Source organism: Hydra viridissima, unplaced genomic scaffold, assembly GCF_058129835.1.
Source record: "Hydra viridissima isolate aposymbiotic clone 2 unplaced genomic scaffold, HvirCarnegie_v1 scaffold_9, whole genome shotgun sequence".
NCBI lineage: Eukaryota > Metazoa > Cnidaria > Hydrozoa > Anthoathecata > Hydridae > Hydra > Hydra viridissima.
In genome coordinates, this window is record NW_028324308.1 from 13,111,027 (window position 1) to 13,135,941 (window position 24,915).

The window sequence follows — 24,915 nt, forward strand, 5'->3', positions numbered from 1 at the left end:
TAAAATTCGTCGAAATAAGAATATTTATTTTAAAGTCAGTGTAAACAAGGGTTAGTTTTCCCGGCTCAATTTGATTTAAAAACCTCACTTTCGTTATATTTTTCAATATAAACAAATCAGATGTCACATTCATTTTTTTGTTGTTGCAATATTTGCCCAGATGGGCTGCTTAAATTTCTCGGTTGCTATTTTAGTACTAAAATTTGCGATCTAATTGTTCTTAGGCACACTTATAGGTAAAAAAATTGACCTGTTAACACATATATATCTAAAATTTTGATTTTCTTCGGATTGCACCATCATAATAGCAATATATTTTATAACTTAACTAACATGAGGTTGTCAAAAACCTTTTACTAAGCTTATGTATAGTAGGTACCAAAAACTGTATACACATGTGTGTGTTCAGTTTTTGCTGCATATATATATATATATATATATATATATATATATATATATATATATATATATATATATATATATATATATATATATATATATATATATAATTTTCACAATCCTATTTTAAAATATGCTCTTTATGCTGAATATCTGCAACTCTCATAAAATAATTAAGTTCTTTTGTGTAATGTTTTTATAGTGTTTTTCTAAGTAAAAACAAAATTGAATCTTAACAGGTACACTGTTTTAACACTTTTGCAGTTTGTTTTAATGTTCTAATTACTTGTTATTATATATGTAATTTAAAGTCATGAACCAAGCAGATGATGAAACAACACTTTTTTCTGTTTAATGTGTGTGTGTGTGTGTGTGTGTGTGTGTGTGTGTGCGCGTGTGTGTGTATTTATATAAAGATTTTCCTGTTTCAATTTTTAATAGCTTTACATGGGGTTTGTTTGAAATAGTGAATATTGGTTCTGATTGTCTCCAATGAGTTTCTTAGATGAAAAGCCTCCTAGTGAAAAAAATTATGAGGAAGATGGACAAGATTTACACTCTATTATCAAGGTAACTTTCAGTTATTTTAAGAGCAATATAGTTGCTTTGAAAAATTATCAAAATAGTTATGGTTTATATTTATTATATAACTATTGTTTTTGTCTTTATTTAATTAAACAAATACAGTTTTTAAGAAAGGAAAGTAGATAAAATAGTTTTATGAATATTAAATAACTTGGTGTTTTAAGATATTTCATTTAGAAAAGCTAGGCATCATTTGTCTCAATTCTGGCATATTTTTCACATAATATTCAGTAGAGTTATAATATTTTCATAACCTTATATTTCTGTATCTTAATTTGATAAATGTTTGCCAAAAAACAAAAATATGTGTTAACAAAAGTTCTAATGTTCTAATACTTGTATATCACTGCTTTTTTCTCAGAAGAAATTGAAGTTGTAGTTTGTTTTTGTTTATGCAGGCAGCATACTGTTTCTTTATCACTTTGATTGCATGTTCTGTGCACTGAATACTTCTTGGTGTGTTGAGTATAGAAGGCCCCTACTTCCAGCAGTTCTTGGATGAATTATATCTTTTTTGCTAATAAGGTTTTAATGTTTCTGACAAATTCTTGAAGTCATTGTAACTGTACGTCTGATTAGTACATCGATAGTCTGTCCATTAACAGGAAGTAAATCTGTGTACCTTCTCCAAAAGATTTTCTTTGTTCTAGGCAAATGAATGAATGTTAGGATAACAAGAATGGTTTTTGCATGGCTTTTGTTTGGAGATTGTGAATGTGGCAACTGATAAATTTTTGTTTGCTAATACCTTTCTATGTGAACATTTGTTGCAGTTTGACTACAACTCTGTTCATTTTCCCTGTATTAATGTTGATCATATCAGCAACAATTATCTTTATTGCATTCTATAAGTTTTATTCACCAAGAACTTTAAGAATTCCTAAGTAATAGTTTCACTTTGCCATCTTTCAAATATAGTACATCCAGGTGAAAAAAGGGTTTTAAGAGTTTTAAGAGTGTTGTAATTCAATTTTGATATAAAACCTTAACAAAAGTTTCATATTATTTTTGTCCTGAAATATTTTCTTTTTTTTTTATTTTCATTGAAAAGTGCTTCTGGTAATATTGAAGTAATATATGTGCATAGTTTAAAAACTTTTGATAACTTCTTTTTAAAACACCTAGTTTACAAGCTATAAGTTAATGGTTTATGATACTAACAAACTAAAAAAATTATGTTTGATATCTAGATCTGTGCCTTGAGATATATGTAAGTTCAATGTTTAAATTAATTAACTTAAAAGAAATATATTTTTGTATATTATTTATTACTTTTGTCTTTTCTTTTTAGAGATTAGAAGAAAATCACTTTAAAGTTCCAGTTGGAGAAACCCTTATTAACTCAGAAATTCCTGTTCGTATTCGTGACATTGTCACTAAAGTAATATCACACGATGCTTCAGATGCTGAGAAATTGATTGAAGAAAATAGAATATTGTATGATGATCTTTTAAAGAGTGAAAATCAGCTATCATATATAAAGGGAGCAAAAAATTCTTTAAATTCTTCGCGGGTAATTCATTGTTTTCTTCAGTTATCTGATTTGATGATTGCTTTGATAATTAGTATGATAATTATGATAATTAAAAGTATGATAAATTAAAAAAAAGTATGATAAATCAAAGTATGATAATTAAAATGATAATTGATTTGATATTTTATTTGATAATTAATTTGATAGTTATATGGCAAGTGACTTGGAAAATTTTATTCTTAAAAAAGTTGTAAAAAGTGTTTGCAATAAATAATAGTATCTTTAAGTTAAATATATAATGCAATAAAGCAGAATTATAAGTAACACATGATTCATATTGAATTTTTATTAACTTGCCATTGATAAATGTGTATGAATTAGTAAACAACATATCAATTAACCATAAAATAAAATTAATGCCATAAGATAATATATCAGTATTTGCATAATTAATATAATGATATCATTTTATTTGCATAATTAATGTAAAATCTTAGTTTATCTTTATGACATGTGTTGGTTAATTGGAAGTTATATATTTAAATAAAGTTCTGAGTAAAACATCCATGATACTTTTTTAGGGAACTTTTTTTATTACTCATCTTCTAAATACCTTATAAATAATTTATCTTAGTTATATAATGTGGAAGAATAATCTCATGCTGATTTTACATCATAAATTATTAAACTTTACTTAGCTTTTTTGGTGACTTAATTATAAACATGGAGTTGTATTTCACAGTCAGATAGGAAATTTATTTCAGCTTAAAGAGTGAGTTTTTTAAATGTTTTAATAAAAGTTTTAATCATTCACAGTTGAGGTTAAAAATGTTTATGCATTATATTTTTTTCTTTTTTCTCTTCTGCAACTTAATTTTTTTCTTTTTCTTCTTTATTGTTTTTCTTTTCTTGATGTATTTTTGGGTCTGTAACTTGTAGAAGGCCCCCTTGCAATTAATAAAATAGATGCTAAGAAAATAAAATAAGCAATTTTTTCTGCCAATCTATTTTTCTAAGTGTGATTTTTCATTTATATTGCTAAATAGGAGATTTTTTTCCTTATATTTTTGATATTGTAAAAAATCTGTGATGGGTTTTTCAGTGTGCATGTAACCAGAATCAAACACAAAAACTTATTAGAATTTTCAAATAATTTTAAAAAGTCTCAGAAAATGAAGTCTTCATTGTAATAAAGCCTTAGAATTTCTTCATATTATTTTGCAATAGAAAAGCTTCAGTTTTTTGTTGTATATTTGAAAACAAAGTGGTTTTTTTTATTTTTTTATTATTATTATCACAAAAGAGTTTTCTTTAACAATTACTTAATGATAAATATGCTCTTGTTAATCTTTATTTAAAAGCAAAAGTTTGCTGGAAAAAAAAACTTTTTTATAAAAATTAAAAAGGCAAATGTTTTAAGTTTATATATTTTTATATACTTTTTGTCTTCTTTCTTTAATGCTGTTATTACCACTTTTGTATATAATTTACAGGAGATTATATTGCCTTCTGCTTTATTTACATATTTTTTTACATTATTTTTACATTATGGTTTACAACTTTGTAAAGTCTTCCTATGGTTTTTCTACTTTTAGTTGTCTCTTCATAATGACTCTTTGAGAATGGAATCTCCTGTTAGCTCTTCACCATCAGCTGAAAGTTATGCTCTTCAAATCAATCAACTGAAGCAAAAAATTGAAGATGATCACTCAAATTATAAACGCAAATTACAAGCTTACCAAGATGGGCAGCAGAAGCAAGCTGATTTAATTCAAAAACTGCAAAACAAAGTATGTTATCTGCTCCATAAATTTTTTTCTTTTTTTTTTAAAGCAACTTTTGCTCTTCTAAAAAATATGAAAAAGTTTATAATGCAGAAATATTATTTTGATAAAATTAAAACTCCTTATAAGTCCATTTTTTAAAAGTTCTAATATGAGCTATGAGTTCTGAATTTTTGTTGTATTGAGATTAACCAAAGGGCTTACTTCTGGGTTTTTTTTTAAAAAAAGATTAAAACCCTTATTTATAGTCATTGAAAAGGAATTAATGAAACCTTTTGCTTTTTTTAAATTATCAAATTTTTTTTTTTTTTTTTTTTTGTATTCAAACTGTTTTATCCTAGAAACTTAATATTTGAAAATTCATCTTGTTTTTCAGATTCACAGTTTCAAAGTTTCGTGCTTAAAAAAAAAATTTTTTTTTTTTTTTTTTTTTTTATGTTTAGGTTCAACAGTACAAGTTACGTAACAGTGAGCTTGAAAGGCTTGCGAATGACAAGTCCAATGAGCTTGAACATTTAAATGTCAAGGTAATGGTTTTCCAAAATGTTTATTCTCTTCTTTTTTATTTTTTTTTTATTTTCCTTTTTTACAAAACATAAAAATAATCAATCCAAAAAATTTCCTATAAGTTGATACATTTTTAAAATTTTTATTTAGTTGCAAGTTACCATAGCAAGTGCTAAAGAATATGAGAAGCGTCTAAGAGAGTTTGATGAAGAACAAAGCAGTGAGTTGGAGAACTATGTTGTGCAGCTAGAAGAAGAAAAGCAAAGGTTACTCGCATAATGGTTATTACCTGTTCAAAGTTGTGCATAATTTTTTTTTTTAAAAAGTTCTTTGTTTTACTATGTAAGTTTTTGTGAGCAAACTTTATTTAATTTATTTAGAAATGTCAGCCTCCAGCATGTTAATAATATGTTACGTGATCAGTTAGAGCAAGCCACATCTGCTAATAATCATCTATCATTAGAAGCACAAAAAATTTCAATGGAGTTAACAAAAACCTGTGAGGAATTGCAGCATCGAGATTCTGATGAAGAAAATTATTTCACTGAAGAACACAAGAAGCTGATGAATCTTTGGAATGCTATTAACAATTTTCGATCGACCTTTAATTTAGTGAAACTAGAAACTCAAAAGTAAGCAAAATAAGGTTTACAAATCCTTTGATAAATGTCTCTGTAAAATGTCTCATTGTTCTAGAAACAAAGTGTTTTAGGCTCCAAATGAAGCATGAATAAAAAACATTTACACTCATTTTTAGAAGAATAAAGAGCAATTAGCTAAAGTATAAATATGCTATAAAAAAAGAATCTACAACTTCTAAAATTCTACTTTGCACATTGAGTTCTCAGGATATCCTGTTGATTTTTTATTTTTTCTTTACTTTTTATGTTAAAATAAAAATTAATATTTAATATTGAGTACTAAATAATAAGTTATTATTTTTGTCTGTTATTTTATTTTTAAAGTTTTTATTCTTAAAGATTTTTTTCTTCTTAAATACAGAAAGGATATGCTAAGTTGTTGTATAAATTAATTTCTATTAAAAGAGATGTCTGAAATTATTTTAATTATATGTAAGAGGAATGTTTTTTTTTCATACAGGGAGTTACTACAAGTAAAAGCTGAGTTCAGTAAATCTGCACGAACCATTCAAGCAGCTTCGATGGAGTTGGAGAAAACACAACGTGGACTGTCAGCAGTTAATCAAAATATTTTCCTAGAAGAACAAACTCGCAGAGAAAAAGTAAATAATTTTTAATAAGTTGTTACTACAGCTGTAAGAAATACAAAAATTTAGTTCTTTTCAATTGAAAAAAAAATGTTTTTTTCTATAAAACAGGCTGAGTCACTTTTGCGTGAAAAGATCAGAGAAGTAATTGATCTGCAAACTACCTTAAACAAAACAAAAGATCATTATGAAAATAAGTAAAAGGCTTTATTGATAAAATGATTAAAAGATAAGTTTTTTTAAATAATAGAATTTTGAAATATCCTAATTTTTGTTTTAGAATAGAGGAGATCACAAGCTCTTTAACTGAATCAAAAGCAAAAGTTGATGATCAGCAGAAAACAATCAGCTTGTATAAGAAAAAGCTTAAACAATTGGTATTTTTTCTCAATAAACTCAGTATTTTAAAATTCTTCACATTATTTTCTATTGTTATAATAGTTGAGACAACTTTCCTCATTATATATTATTATCAATTTACTTTTAAAATAATTCTGTCAAATATGAACATTCAATTCACTTTAGGGAATAGAATATGCAGAAATGACAGAGCATTGGGAAATTGGTAATCAAATAGGTTTAGAAGCACTACGTGAGGAAGTTGAAGTTTTGCAAAGTACATTGCATGAGCTTGCTAACAGCATTTTAGAGGATGCAGACAATTCATCCAGCTTCCTTGACTCTTTGCTTTTAAAAGTAGATGCTGAGAATGATGTTGATAATGATGTTGATTCTTCATTAAAAGTGAAAGATACAGTGCGATCTAGCTCTCCTTCTCATCATTTAAAATTGAGATCTAGGTCACCAGTTCGTGCACGCTCACCTGCTTATATTGAATCACTAGTAGCTGTAGCTCAGTCAGCCATAAAAAAGCGACACCTACAAATCACAGTACGTTTTGTTTCCTGTATAATTAACTTTAGTTTTATCAGGTTTTTTGAAGGTGAGTTAATCAGCTAAAATCTGATATTTATAAGTATTACTAATACTTAACAAATAATACTCCCAAATGTTGCCTAAAATGAAACATTTTTTTAAATGAACAAAAAAATGACAAGAAAACACTTTACTAAACTTTTAAGACATGGATTTCTTTATTGAATATTTGTTTACTGATTTATATTTGTTAGATAACTCATTAATTAATTTATAAAAATTTAATGTGCAGGAACAGAAAAAACACTTAGATTCAGCAGTTATGGATAAACAAAGCTTTAAAAGACAACTTGACAAATGTTTATTGAAGTTGCAACAATTGGAAACAGAGTACAATGAACTAAAAATCAATCATTCCTCTTTGTAAATACATTTACTTTTATTCACAAATAATCTAAATAAAACAGCTGTTTAATTTTTTTTACTTATTACATTGGGTTGCATTAAATTATGATTATTTAATTACTTTGTTTTTATTCAACTTTTAAACTACTCTCTATTTTAATATTTTCTGTATTTTTTACTAACTTTTTTCATCATGATTATTTAGATAAGTTTTTGTATAATCAAATTTTTTGTATTTTCTAGACAATCAAGCCACAGCAAAGTTACTGAAGACTGCATCAAGTACAAACATCAGTTGCAATTAAATGAAGGGGATAGACAGAGCTTAGAGCAAATGAAAAATCACCTACAGAGCAAGGTTGAAGAATATGAGCGTAAAGTTGATAAATTGGAGCATGAAAAAATTCGCTTAAAAAATAATCATGAAAGTGAATGTGAAGATAAGGTAATTTTTGTGCTTTCTTTTTACTTATGACTGCATTTTATGGTAAGGAAGAATTCATATAAATGTACAACAATGATTTCATTGCATTTGTTAACATGAAGCTTTCAAAATATGCTTGAAATTATCTGGTTCATATTTCTGAGCTGGAGACTGTAGATAGTAAATTATGAAAAACATTTTTGAATCCTCTTGTTATTCAAGTGAAATGAAAACTTTTATAGAATGCAGTTTTAAAAGAAGTTGAACGTTTGGCTAATGATAATCAGCGACTTCAGAATGTGATAGTAGATATTGAAAACAAGCAATCTTTGCTGAAAGAAGAGTGCATTGATTTAAAAGAGAAATTGAATCGTGCTGCACTTGAAAAAGATGTTTTTCAACAAGAGAATACTCATCTGCAAGAGTTGTTAAAGTCAGCTCAAGAACAAAGGGATGACCTGGAAAATGATGGTTATTAGTTATTGATTATTTTATTTTTATTATGGAAATATGTTCTTATTGATTTAATTATGTTACTGTATTGAGAATACTATAACAAATAGTTATTTGAGTTACAATAAGCATAAAGAAAGATTTCTTTTTCCAATATTCCACACTTTGACTAAATTTTTAGTAAACAAGCTAAAAATAGATGAAGTTCAATTAAAAGATGCATTGGTAAAACTACAGACTTTAAATGAAGCCCTTGGTGAAGATAAAATTAATCTTAGTAAAGTGGTTCGCCAAGTTGAAATAGAGAGAGACGAGATTTATAAAGAAAAAGAAAAACTTGAATCAGAGAAATCACACTTAAAAGAGGTAAACTTGTTGAAACTTCTAAAAAAATCATTAAATTTCTCATTGACATGTTTCTCACAAGTGACTGTGTATTCCTCTTTGAGCCATTTTTAGTTTATTTCAAGTTCTTAATATAGTATTGACATTAGTGCTATAATTAAACTTCTAGCTTCAGTTAAGGTCTCCAGTTGCTTTCTCCTTAGATAAATATTAATAACTTTTCATGTAATTTGATATATTATAATGTAATACAAAAATTAGGAGTTACTACGAACTGATAAAGAGAGATTATCGCTTGAATCAGAAAGAAAAGGCTTGATTGAAACAATTAATCTTAATGATGCTGCAATAGAAAAGATGGAGCAGCAATTGCAAGAAGTTTTTTTATCAAAAAACAAAATGAATGAATCTTTAAACAGTTTTATTCGAGAAAAAGAAACTTCACAATATGAATTGATCAGTCTCCGTCTTGAAGTGGAAAGATTGCGAAGTAGTCTAAACCGTTTGTTGGAAGAAAAAGAAGATTTGGTGAGAGAGAACTCACTAGTATCAGTTCAGTTAACTGGTACTTTGAAAGAAAATCAAGTTTTGACAGAATCAAATACTTCTGTCAAATCTGAAAAAGAAACATTAGAGTCTTTACTCTATGAGATGCAACATCTGGTAGGTAAACTAGAGTTACGTAAAGAACAACTCGAAGCAAACAATCATGAAATTAATCTTGCAAAGGATACACTAGCTGTAGAGTTAACTCATCTGAAAAGAGAAAATGAAATTCAATTGATGAAATTAAATAAAGAAATTGAGCTTTTAGAGCATAAATTGTCTCTTGTTGAGCGTGATCGTGATGTTTCATTGAGTCGCATGAAAGAACAACATGAAGAGCAGCTGCACCAAATTGTCATGGTAAGATAATATTTTCCTAACTAACTGTAAAATATTTCATGATTGGCAAAATAGTTCTGTTTACTATCATAATAAAATTCTTTCTAGGCTTCATGATTACAAGCTAAAATAAATTTAGTAAATTTTCATGAGTAATAGGATCAATGTGCTTAGACTTCTTAAATAGTAAAAAGTCTATACACTAAGATTTTTAGGATAGTAACCAGTGGCAGATTAGGCACACGGCTAGTGAAGCCTAGGTCTCAGACCCCTTTATTGAAGTTGGTTTACAAATTAAACTGGAAAAAAAGTTGCTCTATATTACTTACTATTATTTCTACATATCTGTTCTACAGTAAATCTACTTTAGTATTTTTTCAAATACAAGTAAAATTTATACTTTATCAAAATTTTACTTAATTTTTTGAAAACTGTTTGCAAAGTAAAGGTTCCTCCCATACCAATGGAAGGAAGGCTTATGTGAAAAAATATCCTTTAAATCCAAATAAAACTTAAATTTATAGATATGAGTTTTGCTTCTGCAAAGTTATGAAAGAAATTTAACAAAAATGATTGATAAGTTTGAAAATATAAAAACGAAAAAACTTCAGTAAAAAAATTCAAAATTTTTTTTGTTTGAGAAAAGATTTTTAATTTTGTTTTGAAAAAAACTGAATTTAAACCTATTCTACCCTCTCTTATCCCCTCTGATCTGAACTGTTAGGTCCACTCATTGTGAGATAGTGCTATATTGTGTGAAAATATTCAAATCATTAATGATGATTTATGAAAATGTTCAGTTTTCATTTTGTCAAATCAAGTTACCTCTAAAAGATGACCCTTAATGAAAACTGAATATAAGAAAATATGATGTAGCCTTTCCAAAAATCTACCAGTTTTGTACAAAAGAATTTTACAAATTGTCTCTTTTAATGCTTTTAGTATAATATAATGCTAATATATGAAATAGTTTTTTAAATGTTATGAAAAACTATTTGAGCATTTATGGAATAATACTAAGAACTCACAAATCAATTTTGGAGGTTGTTAACAATGTTGCTGAAGATAGTGATGAAATTAAAACAAGAGTGGGAATATGATTTTCTTTGAAATATCATAGAAAGATAAGTCATGGAATGCCAAGTAGATTAACAAAAAAGCAGGCATTAAGAAAGTTAAAAATCTTTCTGATCTTGTCATTTCAAAGTTATAATATTTTTGGCAATAAAATGTCAGCTGGTATCTGCCTTAATGACTTAGTTTCATCTCCAATTTAAAAGGATGTGCTAAATATATTTGAATTTTATGCTGCTGCTCAGCAACTTGCACCTTTTTAAGTGATATTGAAGTGATATTGAACAGTAGGGGATGATTAATCAGGTTGTTTTTTTAAAAAAAATTGTTAAAGAATGCATTTAAGGGGACTAATACATTTATGTTTCACCCCCCTTGTAATTTTATCAGGTTCTGATAGTGGAGGTTAAGTAGTAGTAACTCATGCTAAGATTTCTATGATAGTAATAATTCATTATGCTGTGACTTCTGAGTTGGAAGCAGCTGATAAGTCAATTCTAAGATTTTTATGATTAGTATTAAGTTAACTATCCTTTAAAGATATTTCTGCATAATTATGCTTATTAGTTATAATTATTTTAAAAAATAAATAGGACAAAGAAAAAAGTTTATCTGCTAAAAAAGAGGAGCATTTAAGTATTGTCAATGAACTTAAAGAAGAGCTGGAAGGTTATCAATTAAAAGCTGAACGTGATCGTCTAGCTTTAATTAATGAAGTTGCAAGTATTCAAAGAGAACGGGATGATCTACTGTTGCAAGCTGAGGCAGAAAAACAAGCACATTTAAGAGCTGCTGACAACGAGAAATCAGTACTCATTGAGAAAATAACAAAGCTGAAAGAAGATTTGGAGTCTGCTAATGAGCAATTAGAGATATTGAAGAGAGATGTTGAAGAGAAAACTACTAGAGAACAGGTTTTTTATGTTGTTTTTTTTTTAAGAGTTAAGATTTATAAAGCATTTTGGGAGTATGAATGTATAATTTTTTTAAAAATAAATCCAGATTTATTTTTGAGAAGGTGTTCCTGGAACTCTTTGTTACAACTTCTTTTGTACATTTTAAACTCTGTTTTAATTTATTCTATAGGAACTGCTTAATGATAGTGCACATGAGATGGAAAAAAACAAGGAAAATCTGGAAGACACTGTGAATCTTTATGAGGCTAAGTTGAAAGAACTCACCAATGCTCAAGGCCACCTTCTAAGGTGTTTTTCTTTTCTTTTTTTCCTTTTTTTTTTTAAAGTTTTCTTTTATTTTTCTAACAAGTTTTTAAGACTACCTTTAAATTAAAATTTGGTTTTAGGAATAAAGAGGAGTTGCATGGAGAGCTGTCTAATGCAAAGCTTCAACTAAAAATTTTACATGAAAATCATGAAATAGCACAAAAAGAATGTAAAGAATTGACAAATAAGCTAATTGATTTAAATCGAAAGTTGGAGGAAGCCAATAAATACACATTGGAGCTTAAGAGACTTCTAAAAGATGCTGAGATGGAAAAGATGTTAGTAGTTGCAGGTGCAGATGAATTACGAGAAGCTTTTAAACATGTTGAAGGTAAGTTGCTGATAAATAAGTTCTAGCTCAAGTCTCACTAATGATAACAGTCCAGCAAATTTTTAAAGGGAAATCCTAATAATTTGTGTGTGTGTGTGTGTGTGTGTGTGTGTGTGTGTGTGTGTGTGTGTGTGTGTGTGTGTGTGTGTGTGTGTGTGTGTCTATATGTCTATTAGCTTTATAATTTTTTACAAAATCTGTAATGTATTTAGGTGAAAAAATGACTTACAAGAAAAATTATGAAGATAGCAAAAAGTTAGCTTCAATCTTGGAAGACACAAATGTTATGCAAAACCGAGAAGCAGAGGATTTGCGCCTTATCATCAGTGAACTTGAAACAGCAAGACAAGAAACTAGAAAAGAAGTGCAACAATTGCAAAACCAGGTAAAAAACAAGATGAAAAATTATAAAAGTAGGTTTGCCAAAGTAATTTTCTGATAAAAACATTTCTGAATTCAATTGTATAGTTATGAGCAAATTATATTTATTTTAGGTTCGGTTATTAGATACTGAATGTGTAAAATCCAAGAAGGATTTGAATATTGCAAAGGATCAACTAACTAAAACTGAGTATCTCCTTGATGAAGAACGGCTAGATCTAATAAACACTAAAAATAAACTCCGAGGTAATCACACACTATTTAAGTTCTATAATTCGCTTATTTCTCACAAACTCTATCCTTAACTATTTTAGGAGTGTCATTTGCATTTTAGTTTTTTCACTTTAGTGTTTACAGTGTGTCTATTGTAAATGCAGAAAATTAGGTGAAAAAAAGAAACTCATCTTTTTAACATAAGTTTAATTACAGAATGTGAGTCATCAAAAGATAACTTAAAAGCAGAGATACAAACATTAAGTGTTAAAATGAAAGAGCAGGCAGATAACTTTGAACTTCGAGAAAAAGATTTACAAATGGCTTTGGAAGATGCTCGTCAAACAGAAGTAAAAGTATATGAGAAAATGAGACAACTTGAAAATCATTTGGATGCTTCTATTCAGGTCATTGCTTTAAAGTTTCTTATAGAATTAATGATTCTTTTAATCAAAATTTACATAATGCAGATTTTGAAACCTCAGTCCAAGCCTTTATGTTTCCAGTGACAACTTTTCCAAAATTTCACAAAAAATATTTTTAAAAAAATGTACTCACTCTGAATGTACTTTTCTGATTCTCTAGGAAAAAAGTGATTTAAAGTTAAAATTATCAAGTGCTGAGGGTCGTAATTCTGGGCTTGAAGACCAGCTAACAAAACTTGAAGCATTAAAAAGTGATTCAGATTTGAGGTTGGCTAGTATTTACTCTTCACTGAGAAGGACATTAGGTATCAAACCAAATCAATCCATTAACAGGTAAGTTTCTCTTTTATTAAATGTTTTTCTTGAATTTTCTGTGGTATAAACATCTCTTGCTAATTTTCTTGTGTATTCTTTAATATTACATACAAATGAAAAAAAATTACATATCTTAATTTGTTAAGAAAGTATGAAATACCAAAGAGCACACAAATAGCTTTCATCATAAGTTTCTTTCAAAGAGGCTTATGATAATAACAGCCTCTTTGAAAGAGGATTTGCCCAACTCAAATCAATAGTTCAAGTGTTGTAATTTCTTTGTGATATTTTTAAGTTTCTCAGAAATAAAAACTTGTTAGCTAAAAGATCTTCAAAGAAAACAGATCTGGCTTTGTTCTGTGCAAATAGATTTCTTTGTTGAAAACATGTTTTGAATTTTTATTTCTTTTTTAAATTTTGATAAAAAATTTCCAAAGTGTAGTTTTTTAAAAACCAATCTTTAATTGTCCAAAGATGCCTTTATGAGTTTTTGAAGTTTTAAATTTTGATTCAATAGTTACAGAGTGTAGTGATCAAAGAAAATCTTATTTATTTATGTAAACTTAGTTAAACAGCATTTTTAGTGGCAACACTTTAACTAATAGATATTTATTCAAAATAAAAATTCCCTGAATCTCTTGTTTCATAATTCCAGAAAACTCTAAAAATTTTACTTACCTACAATTTTTTATGTTGATTAACTTTTTGCATCTTTTTTAATCACACAATTTTTAAATATTTGATGACATAAGTTTAAATTTTTTTTTTTTCTTAACATGTTTTAATGATTGAGCATTTTCATGGTAAATTTTAAAATGTAAAAATTGTTGCTGTATATATTGAATAAAAAAATTATCAATATCATGTATCCAGGCAAAAGAAACAGAGTTATGTGACAGAAACAGAAAAATGTTAATGTTGATTACATGTGTAAAATTGTAAATACAATCTAAGTTCTACAGAAAAGAGAAATGATTTTCAGAGGGGGATTTGTAACAGTTTCTCAAAAGAAACAAAAATTTCCTTACAGAATTTTAAATGAAAGAATTTTAGAAAAATAATAATTTTAAAAGTTTGTACCCTCCTTGTCTTTATATTTAAATTTTATGTTAAAATTTAATTATTTTTATATTTATTATCTTATTTATTTTTATTTTTACATTTATTTAAATTTATTTATATTTATTATCTATTTCTATTAATTTACTTTATCTTTTAAGGTAAAATTTATAAATCTTTTAGCTGAAAGCTGGATACTCTAATAACAACATGGCTAAATCCCTTTCACCATGTATTAATAGAAATCATACACTGAAAGGTTAAGATTTACTGAAAAATTAAGAAAGCTAGTCACTTGAATAAAGAAATAAATTATACCTAGCAATATAAATTACCCTACATAGATGGTGCATCTGACAAAGTTTGTAAAAAAGTTAACTTTTTCTTTGAATCATATTGTAAACTAATAAATTTTCAAGAAGCTTTTTTTCTTTTTCACCAAAGATAAAACATTTTATGAATTCATATCAAATGTCATTTATAACATTTATAATTCATACATCAGTGAAGTTCTCTATAACTTCCTTGGTCTCTATCTCCATAAATTACCAACTTTTGTCCCTTACAACATGTACCATCTTTGACACAAATTAATATCAATAATATTTACCAAGGCAACTAACCTACCATGATTTAAAATTTTAACAACTTTGTTTTTTAAATGTTTAGACATGTTTTTGGTATTTGAACTGCGCAGATTTTTTTTTCACAAAATGCACTTTTAAAAAAAAAAACATTAAGTCGTTCTATCAAATCTCACAAAAATCTCATACAATTAAATCTTCATTAAATTGAATTTTTTAAAAATTGCATTTAAAAGGATTCAACTTGAAAACTAGAAAGAACCACTAATCTTACTCCTACTCTTTCTCTCTCAACAAAATCTTTAAAATATATTTAAAAAAACTTAGCTTTGTGACTACCGTGTCTTGCTTTACATTGATTCTATTCGTGGTGAAATGGTTTTTTGTTAAACTTTTAGAAAATAATGATAAAAAAACAAACTGGTTATTTAACTGACATACATAATTGGACATTAACTGTCAAGAAAAGTGCATATCGATATTTTGTTTACTCTATTCATTGTTTTACAAATAATTTATTACTTTTGAATCACATCAGTAGGTTTTTTTTTCTATACATCTCACTGAATTTAAAGTAATTAATATATGAATAGGATTATTAAAAATGCATGTTCGGTTTGAATTTTCGCTTCTCTACTGTAAAAAGTCATATTTGCATCGGCACCTCTAATTGTTGCTCATTTTTTTATAAAATCATGACAAATCAACGCGATTTTTTGTGTCAGTTGTTAGATAGTTTAAATTCCATTGAGGAACGCATATGCGATGCTGAAAAGATGGCAGTAAGCTCCTTTGAATGCGCGAGGGATACAGCTCTTATGCTGCTAAACAATTTGTGCGTCATCTTTTTTTGTTTTTGTTTATATCGAACCGCTATCAATGCATCGCAACTTTGTTTTTTTGCATCAATCCTTCCTACGAAATTTTTAAACTTAAGTTTCTGCTTGTTACTGCAGCTTGATGTTTCACTACTGAAATTAACACATTTGTTCATGTAACAATACGAAGTATACACTTCACCTGATTGTTTGTATCCAAATAAAAAGTTTTATTCACATAAAAAAAATGAGCGATTAATTTTTGTGCGGAAATATGTTTTTTTTTAACGTTTTTTTTTAACGTTTTTTTTTTTTTTTTGATCTTTTATTGTTTTCTAGTACGCCTTCTCCTCAGCAGAAAATCACTCCAAAGCGTCGTGCACCTTACGCTCGGAATAGACTCTCCTTGCAAGATTCTCAGGCTCCAAGCGGTGAACATGATGAGACTCCACCTAGTAAAGATGGTAATAGTTTACTGTTGTGTGCTGTATTTCAAAAATCTTAGTTTTTTAAACTCAATTTAAAACTAGTCTGAATTCCAGGCTATTTTTCAAGCAAATCGTTTCAAAGCATGGTGTGGATAACGAACAGCGGGAGAATGTGCAGAGTGCGATCAATTATAAAGTTTCAATATTATAAATTTAAAACTTTTTAAGAATTTTTGAGTTTTGTATAAAGAAAATCAATGTTTTTGTTGTAAAAAAAAACAAATTTCCCTGTTAAACTTCTGAATTTAATACAGATTTACATAAATTAGGCGAGACTTTAAGCCGTTTAGAGTCAAAGAGGTGAGCTCGACAAGGATAGCGATGGCTATTTTCTCTTGAATGCAAATGCAAACAATGTTTCTAATGTTCTTATCTTGTATTGTGCTTCGAACTTCAAGCTTGTATTGTTTTCAAGCAATGAGTGCGATGACATTAATAAAATACGTCTACATGAAAACATTAAGTTTGCAAGTTTTTAATCGAAATAGATATGTTGAGTCCAGTGAAATTCTGCTGACTTTTAACTCATCAAATTTTTACTTAAAAATTAAAAAATAGAAATTTACAAACAAAAACAAACCTTTCCAACGTTGTATCCGCATTCAAGTCGAAAGACTGCATGTTGTAAAGTTTAATAGTTGTGTTTATAAGGTTATCTTAATAACCAATTTGACATTTCCTTTTAGTAAGCTTTGAAAATTCAAGTAGTGATATGGATCCTGAGTATGTTCGCAATTCCCTGCGTGAACTGGCACAAAAATTGAAAGACTTAGAACGCGAACGCGATGAAGCCTTGGTAAACATTAGCGGACTTCAACGGCAACTTGAAAATCTCGAAATGGATCGGCATGATTATGACAATCGCGTCAACGCTTTGCAAAAAAGCCTCCAAGATACCGCAGAAGGTTTGGCTTTTTTTTCTTTTCTTTTTTTTTTTTTTATTATATACATTTACATAACATCTGACATAAAGTACCTCACTTTCCATGTGCCGTGTTTAACCTCATTACAATTTTAAAATATAGATAAACGGGGTGCCGATGGCCGTTTAAGTAGCGCTCAAACAACTGTAATGCTGCAAGAAGAAACTATTCGTAGGCTTGAGCGTGAACGAAAAACAGCTGAAGAAAAGTTGCAAGTTATGGAATCAGTTGTCGCTCAACTGGAGACAGAAAAACGTACTCTTAAAGAAAAGTATACGAAAGCCCACAAGAATGAATTAAAGTATGAGCAAGAAGCAGAAGCAATGCGCTCACAAATCGACAGCGCAGAATCGCGTATTACGCGTACAGATTTAAAAAAAAAATCACTCGAAGGTATGAAGTTTGTTTGAATTAAAGAATTTTTTTTTTTACGCACAACTTTTATAAAACGCTTTGTAAATTTTTATTTTTTTTAAATGGAAAATGTTTGAATTTTAGGAGACATTGATCGTCTTCGTAGTCAATTACATGACACTGAAAATGAGAAACATGCAACCAAACAGAGGTTGGAACTGCTGCAGCGAACTTGTAAAGACCTTGAGCAAAAGTCCTCATCTCTTCAGTCAACCGTAAGGTCATTTGGTTTAGGGGGGAGTATATTTCATTAAACGTTTATGCAATTCATTTTTACGTTAACATCCATAAAAAAATTATTTTTGAAAAAATTATTTTTAATGGATGTAAATTATTTTTATGGATCAGGTTGATCGTATGAACATGTCACTGTCAAAAAGCACCGATCAAGAGCATCTCCTTCAATCAAAAGTTACAGAGCTTTCTATGATTATTAATGAAAAACAATCTGTCAATATCTCACTGCAAGAAAAGTTACAACAGTTAGAGCGCAGCATTGTCTCAAATGAGCATGAAAAGCAAGCCATATTTGAAAAAGTAGAAAATTTAAAAAAACAGTTGCAAGATAGTAAGAAATTATGTGAGCAACAAAACGAAAAACTTTTGAATTTGCGTAATGAAGTTGCTAATTCAGAGGTAAATTGTTTAGTTATGAATTTCTGTGTCTTCTACGTAATTTACATCTTAACATATTTAATTGATTTCTTGACTTTATCAATTTTTGTTATTATTCTGAAATGCAGAGTACACGTATTAGTTTGGAAAGTGAACTTCGTCACGTGCAGACACTTTTACAGAAGAAACAAGTAAACGATGAGGAGCTTGTTAATAAAATAGAGAAATTCAAGGTGATACTGTAAAATCATGGTTATTTTAATAGTACTGTGAAATTATGGGTTTTCGGTATTTTAAATAGTTTTCGCTTTTTTCTGTAATAATACTTGCAGCTTATTGTTAACTTTTATTTTTCTCAATTTAAGGAAGAGAAAAGAAACTTTCAAGAGCGTCTTGCTCAACAACAACGGCTTCTTGCTCAAGGGGAACAAGAAAAACGTGATATTGAAAGAAATAGTGTAAGAGTCGACAAAGAAAGGCGTGCTCTAAAAGCGACTGTTGAGCAAGTAAATATGTTATGAATATATATTTATAATCTAAAAATTGCTCTTAACATATGCTTTGTTTTGCTTTATGTTTCTATGCATTAATTTTATATGAATAATATCCTATTGACATTAATTTTTCTTGTTGCTAATTTCAAAAGATTTTTATATTTGAAGTTTATTTAATTTATTTTTAAACCTTTTAGTTAGAGAGAGAGAAACTCCAGATTGAAGAGGAGTTGATCCAATTGAAAAAAGTTAAATCCGATTCGGATAAATCCCTTTCAAATTACGAGCAAACGCTAAACTCTTTGCGTGTACAGTTGTCACAGTTTCAAGAAACTCAGGAAGAGAAGGAAGCACAGCATAATAAAAAGTACTTTTTTATTCTTTCACAATTTTTTTAGGATTTTCTTATTTTCTTCTGCTAAATAAAACTGTTAAAGGTAATAAAACAGTTCATGGAAGGTTAGAAATGCTAATGTATTTTTTTTTAAACTCAAGACTAGCATCTATGTCTGCGCGTCATCGCGAAGAGCTGATGAAGGAAATAGAGAGAATGAAGAACGCTCAACAGAGTTTGGAGAGAACGCACAACGCTCGTGAGCGTGCACACAAACAACGTACACGAGGTTTAGAAGAGCAAATAAATACCTTAAAGGAACAACTCAGTAAAGAAATGCAACAAAAACAATCTTTCATTAATCGCACAGCACTAAAGAATGAAGAGATACGAGAAATCCGACAAAAGATGAGTTCTTCAATTAATGAAGTTGCGCGTAATGTGGATGTACGCGTTCTGGATCGTGAAACTCAAAAATTAGATTCGACTTTCGATTCTTTTAATGATACTTCTGCTGCGCTAACTGCTTCGACTCCTTATCCTAACAAATTGAAAGTCTTCCCAGCATCCCCCTTTTTAATTGAGAAGTACAGTAACAGCATCATGACACCGACAACTGATCCGGGATTAATGAGTTCTCGTACAGATGTTCCTATAACAACAGAAGCACGTCATCTAAGTAGCACAACTTTTGTATCCCCCATCAGAAAAAATCAGCGCAAAAATTAAGAAGTATGAAATGTGAATAATTGTAAATCGCATTTGTGTGCGAATAGGTGAAATTTTAACCCCATAATCCGTGGTTCAGAGTATTATTTTTTTAATCTTGTGTAAATACTTTTATGAGTATGAACTCAATTTATATGATAGATAGGTTTATGTATATTGTATATGTTGCTTGAAATATGTCTTATCGCACAGCGTTATGTTAAATTATGAGAAAAAGGAATTGATTTTAATATATAAGCATAATGCGTAATCATTTATCTTGCAATAGAACATGCATTAAAAGTTCCTTAAGAAAAAATAATATGCGAAGAAATGATTACTCTCATTTCTAAACCCACCCACCATTTTTAGTTGCGTGCTGAAGTATTAAAAAAGCTATGAGTATGTACAGGACTGTGCAGTAAAAAGAGGCACCTTCAATATTTTTACAAAACAAGATTTAAAATAGGTCCAAACTTATTTTATGTACAATGAATGCATGTCTTTTTATTAACGGGTGATAACATTTAATTTGACCTGCAGTTTTAGATTTATTTCTTGACACCCAATTAAAACTTGAAACATTGAAAATTCATTCAAAGTATTGCACAGTTTCTCCTCTTTAAAAAAATGTATAATTTACCTATAAACTTTTATTAATAGAAAGGAAAAAAAAAGATTTCTAAGTCAGAGACCTTAAAAAAGTGTGTGTATGAGTTTTAAGAAAGCGTGTGTACGTGTTTTATAAAACGCATAAAGGTGAAGGGAAAAAATTTACCGCAGACCATTTTATGGCAGGAATCGTACTAAAATCAACTATACTATAACAAGACGTGTAGAAAGCGGAGCTAGCTGTCAACAAGCAACAGGAAATGGTCGTAAACCCAAAATAATGACTAAAAAGAATGTCAAGCTCTTAAAGGAAATGTTTGACCACAAGGATGGACTTTCTCAAAGACAAGCAGCCCGAAAGTTCGATTGCAGCCAAGTTTACATTTGTAAAACGCTGGTAAAAAAAGACAGATTTGTTCGAGAAAAAAATAATAAGATTCCAAATCTTTTCGACATTCAGAAAGCATTTGCAAGAACATAATGCAGAAAACTGTATAAAAAGTTTTGAAATCGAGCTTTCATCTTAAAAGTTCATCTTAAAAGGTGATAAATCTTTACTCTAACTCATACTAGCATTTAATGGGAACAACAGATTTTACACAACAATATGACACCTCCACAAACGTAAAATGCAAACTTTTTGCTAAATTTTATAAGAAGTTGTTCATCTGGATATGTTTTTCAAAAAATGGTCGACGCCTTTTTTCATTCTAAGCCAGCTTGCTATTAACCAAAAAAAATATTTAGAACATTGTATCAAAAAAGACCATCCATTGAAGAACACCATTCTAATGAGAAATATGTATTTTGGCCTGACTTGGCGTCTGTACATTATGCTAAAATTGTGGTTTGATTACTTTTGATTTTTTGTTGAAAAAGAAAACAACCCAGTAAACTTCCAAGAGTGTTGTCTAATTGAGAACTTTTGGAGTATTCTTAAAGGACTGGTATAAAAGAACAGTTGGCAAGCTGAAAATATAGAGCAATTAAAAAAACGCATTCAGTTTTGTATTCATAAAATCGACACGAAGCTCATGCATAGCTTAGCTGAGTCGATTGTTTCTAAAGTTGATTTTGTCCGTAGAAATGGAATGATAAAAAAAAAACAATTTTAAATAATAAAAATAAATCAAAAACTAAATCTGTCTTCGATTAAATTTAATCTTAATTTTGAAGGCCAAATAAATGTTATCACCTGTTATTTATGTGATAAACCATTATGTCCTAAGTAACATACATACATACATACATACATACATACATACATACATACATACATACATACATACATACATACATACATACATACATACATACATACATACATACATACATACATACATACATACATACATACATACATACATACATACATACATACATACATACATACATACATACATACATACATACATACATACATACATACATACATACATACATACATACATACATACATACATACATACATACATATATATATATATACAGTGGTTTTCATAAATTTAGACGCACTCATTTTTTTTTACATATATGTAAGAAAATGCTTAAAATAAAAATAAAATAAAAGTGCTACCGCTATGTTTGATATATAAATTAGTAGAGGAAGTGAAACTCTATTATAAAGTACCTTAATTTTTTTTACAGGATGTTTATTACTCATTTTATACAAATTAACACAAAAAAGTTAATTGATAAGCTTGATTTTATTTTATTCATAAATTTAGACGCACAATCAAAAAAGTCTTATACCTTGTTAGTTGATAGTTAATTAGTAGTTTTTTTCCCATATTTCTCATTAATAGGCCTAAATTAATCGATTTTGTCAAAAAACCTTATATAAATATAACTTACCTGGAATTAGTTAATCATTATTTAATAAATAAACAAAAGTTAAGTTAGTTTTGCACTAAAAAGACACAAAAAATGGGCAAAAGACGTATCACTCAAGCTGAAAGATGGCAAATTATTGCTCACATCAAAGAAGGAACCAAAAGTAATAGAGAAATCGCCAGGTTAATTGGAGTCTCTGAGAAATGCGTTCGGACAACGAAGCAAAACTTTCTTCACACTGGTGGTGCCAGCGAGAAAACGAAGCCAGGTAGACCCTTTTCAACCACCAGAAAGGACGATAGTGCCCTTTTTAGAGCTGTCAGAGCTAATCCAAGAATTAGCTACAAAGAATTGAACATAGAATTCAATACAACGCGAAATACATCTATTTCTAAAAGCACTGTCCGTCGAATACTTATCAAATACAAGATTGGAGTCTACTCTGCTTTGAAGAAACCGCTCTTGCGTCCATATAATAAACAAAGGAGAATAAAATGGTGTTGTGAAAGAAGGTATTGGACAATAGAACAATGTAAAAACATTACGTGGAGTAATGAGAGTAACTTTGAGCTGATCAATCGCAAATCTAACATAACAGTCAAAAGAATGGCTCACGAAAAGTATTACGCCAGGTACATTAGACCGACTGTACAAAGTGGAGGAGGCTCGATAGGAATCTGGTCATGCTTCAATTACAAAGGTGTTGGTATGTGCCAAACATACACCGGAAGAATCAACTCCAGAATATACGTAGAAGTACTGGAAAACAAACTCCACCAATTGACCTGTTTATGCTCAATGATAAACCATGGAAACTTCAACAAGATGGCGCTACTGCACATACTGCATACTATACAAAGAAGTGGTTCAACGATAATAATATCAAGACAACACCGTGGCCTCCATACTCACCTGATTTGAACCCAATTGAAAACATTTGGGCTTGGATTGACCGTGAATTGGCAAAGGTTCAAATTTCCACATTGGCAAGCTGAAGGACATCCTTAAGGAGACCTGGTATAGGGTCCCAGAAGCGATGTGCAAAAATCTTGTTGAGTCTATGCCTAGAAGAGTTCTTAGTTGTATTAAAGCAAAAGGCGGATACACAAAATATTGATTGGTTCATAAATTACGCTTCCTAATGTATCGTGCGTCTAAATTTATGAACAATTTTTTTTGTCTTATTTTTTTAATACCATGTAGTTGTACCTAAGTATTACTTAGTGTTTGTATTTTTTTTTGTAAATTTTTTTAAATTTTGTATTCTGTATGTATTTATCTAATAAATAAATAAAAAAATAATCCGAAATCTTTTTTCGTTATTGTTTTATTGTTAAAAAACTAAAGATTTAAATTCTCAAATATGAGTGCGTCTAAATTTATGAAAACCACTGTATATATATATATATATATATATATATATATATATATATATATATATATATATATATATATATATATATATATATATATATAACACACACACACACATTTTATTTTAGTGGTATAGTTATATTTTAGTGGTATAGTTATATTGATACACTCTTGCCTTAACATTCAAAATGATCGCCGTTATTTTTAAAAACTCTTTTTCTTTTTTAAACACTTTCATTGACTTTTTTGATAAAATCACCGGAGATATTGTCCCATTTTCTTTTGAAAGTACATTCCACAGCTCGTTTACATTCTTTCTAACGTGCTCAAAAATATTTAAATTTGGGCTCGAAGGCCACGGCATTACTTGAAGCACATCCTTTAAAGTTTCCAAATAATTTTTAACTGTTTTGTAAGCGTGTTTTGGGTCGTTATCTTGCTGTAAGATAAATTTGTCGCAATTATCTAAGTCCTGAAGATAACGGCATGGTCCTTTAAAATCTCTCTATACTTTTCCCCTCTTAGTATTCCCTTTATTTTCACCAAGTCACCAACACTTCACCAGAAATACACCCACAAACTAATATATTACTACCACCATACTTTATAGCCTATAAACATGGTTCGATAAGTGCTTTTATTTAGCACGGTACCTGTTGCCCATTCTAGCTCTAGAGCTAGTTCTGTACTGACTTTTTCACAATGGCGCAAAGAAGTAACTTGTAAAATTTGTTCACAACGTCTGCTTTTAGAATTGATCAGGCTTTTTTTATCAAAAACATTGTTGGTTTCAGTGATTTTTTCAAACTAATTTTTATATCGCATTTCAAGAACATTTAACACTTGTAGTTATTTTGATTTGACTTTTTTTAAAGCAAAAAAAATCTTCAATTATACAACAACTGTCTTTTAAAGTTAAACGTGTTAATTAGCCTTACAATTAAAGTATATTGTTAACCGAAATAAAGCAATTAAGTAGATTAATTAATAAAATTAACTACAAAGATGAGGAGGCGAAGTAAAAAATATCAGTCTCTACATTTTTTGGTACAAAAAATTTAGAGACTGATATTTTTTACTTCGCCTCCTCATCGCCATGCGTATATTTTTTTGGTAAGTATGCAAAACACACCTAGTCTTGAAATTTTAAATTTAAGAGGACGCTTGGAACCACGTTTACAGAGAATTTTGGATTATTCATTTCGTCAAAATTCCGGACATTTGACGCAGAGCATTCATTCTTGAGCATTGCGTGTATTTAAATATTTATTTTATCTTCATTAAAAGAAGATAAGATCAATTAAAGATATGAAGATAAAATCTTCATTAAAA

The 24,915-nt window shown here is 28.8% G+C and overlaps 1 protein-coding gene across 3 annotated transcripts; it reads left to right on the top strand.

The window, feature by feature from the left end:
* The first annotated feature begins 137 nt into the window (after window positions 1-137).
* Window positions 138-20,019, top strand: LOC145185616 (uncharacterized). Of its 3 annotated transcripts, XM_090098579.1 has the most exons (32): window positions 138-236; window positions 841-969; window positions 2,276-2,497; window positions 4,054-4,248; window positions 4,686-4,769; window positions 4,900-5,015; window positions 5,130-5,381; window positions 5,851-5,992; window positions 6,089-6,174; window positions 6,258-6,354; window positions 6,503-6,868; window positions 7,146-7,276; window positions 7,502-7,703; window positions 7,925-8,153; window positions 8,317-8,501; window positions 8,742-9,386; window positions 11,033-11,353; window positions 11,526-11,644; window positions 11,743-11,993; window positions 12,206-12,378; window positions 12,488-12,620; window positions 12,804-12,994; window positions 13,173-13,345; window positions 16,128-16,252; window positions 16,963-17,181; window positions 17,302-17,592; window positions 17,698-17,828; window positions 17,962-18,249; window positions 18,357-18,461; window positions 18,594-18,734; window positions 18,920-19,089; window positions 19,218-20,019. In XM_090098579.1, exons 2-32 carry the CDS (start codon window positions 892-894, stop codon window positions 19,783-19,785), a joined length of 6,429 nt encoding a protein of 2,142 aa, XP_089954705.1. In that variant the 5' UTR covers window positions 138-236; window positions 841-891; the 3' UTR covers window positions 19,786-20,019. The 3 variants fall into 3 exon arrangements, with proteins under 3 accessions (XP_089954705.1, XP_089954706.1, XP_089954707.1); XM_090098580.1 differs by lacking the exons at window positions 138-236; window positions 841-969; window positions 2,276-2,497 and adding an exon at window positions 3,110-3,230; XM_090098581.1 differs by lacking the exons at window positions 138-236; window positions 841-969; window positions 2,276-2,497 and adding an exon at window positions 3,203-3,279.
* Window positions 20,020-24,915: the final 4,896 nt, after the last annotated feature.

What these genes read in the sequence shown, in the direction of transcription:
- LOC145185616 (XM_090098579.1), top strand. Translation starts at nt 892, where the DNA reads ATGAGTTTCTTAGATGAAAAGCCTCCTAGTGAAAAAAATTATGAGGAA. An exon ending in ATTCTTTAAATTCTTCGCGG is followed by an intron (nt 2,498 to 4,053) that starts GTAATTCATTGT and finishes TTCTACTTTTAG; the next exon opens with TTGTCTCTTCATAATGACTC. An exon ending in AAAGTGAATGTGAAGATAAG is followed by an intron (nt 7,704 to 7,924) that starts GTAATTTTTGTG and finishes AAACTTTTATAG; the next exon opens with AATGCAGTTTTAAAAGAAGT.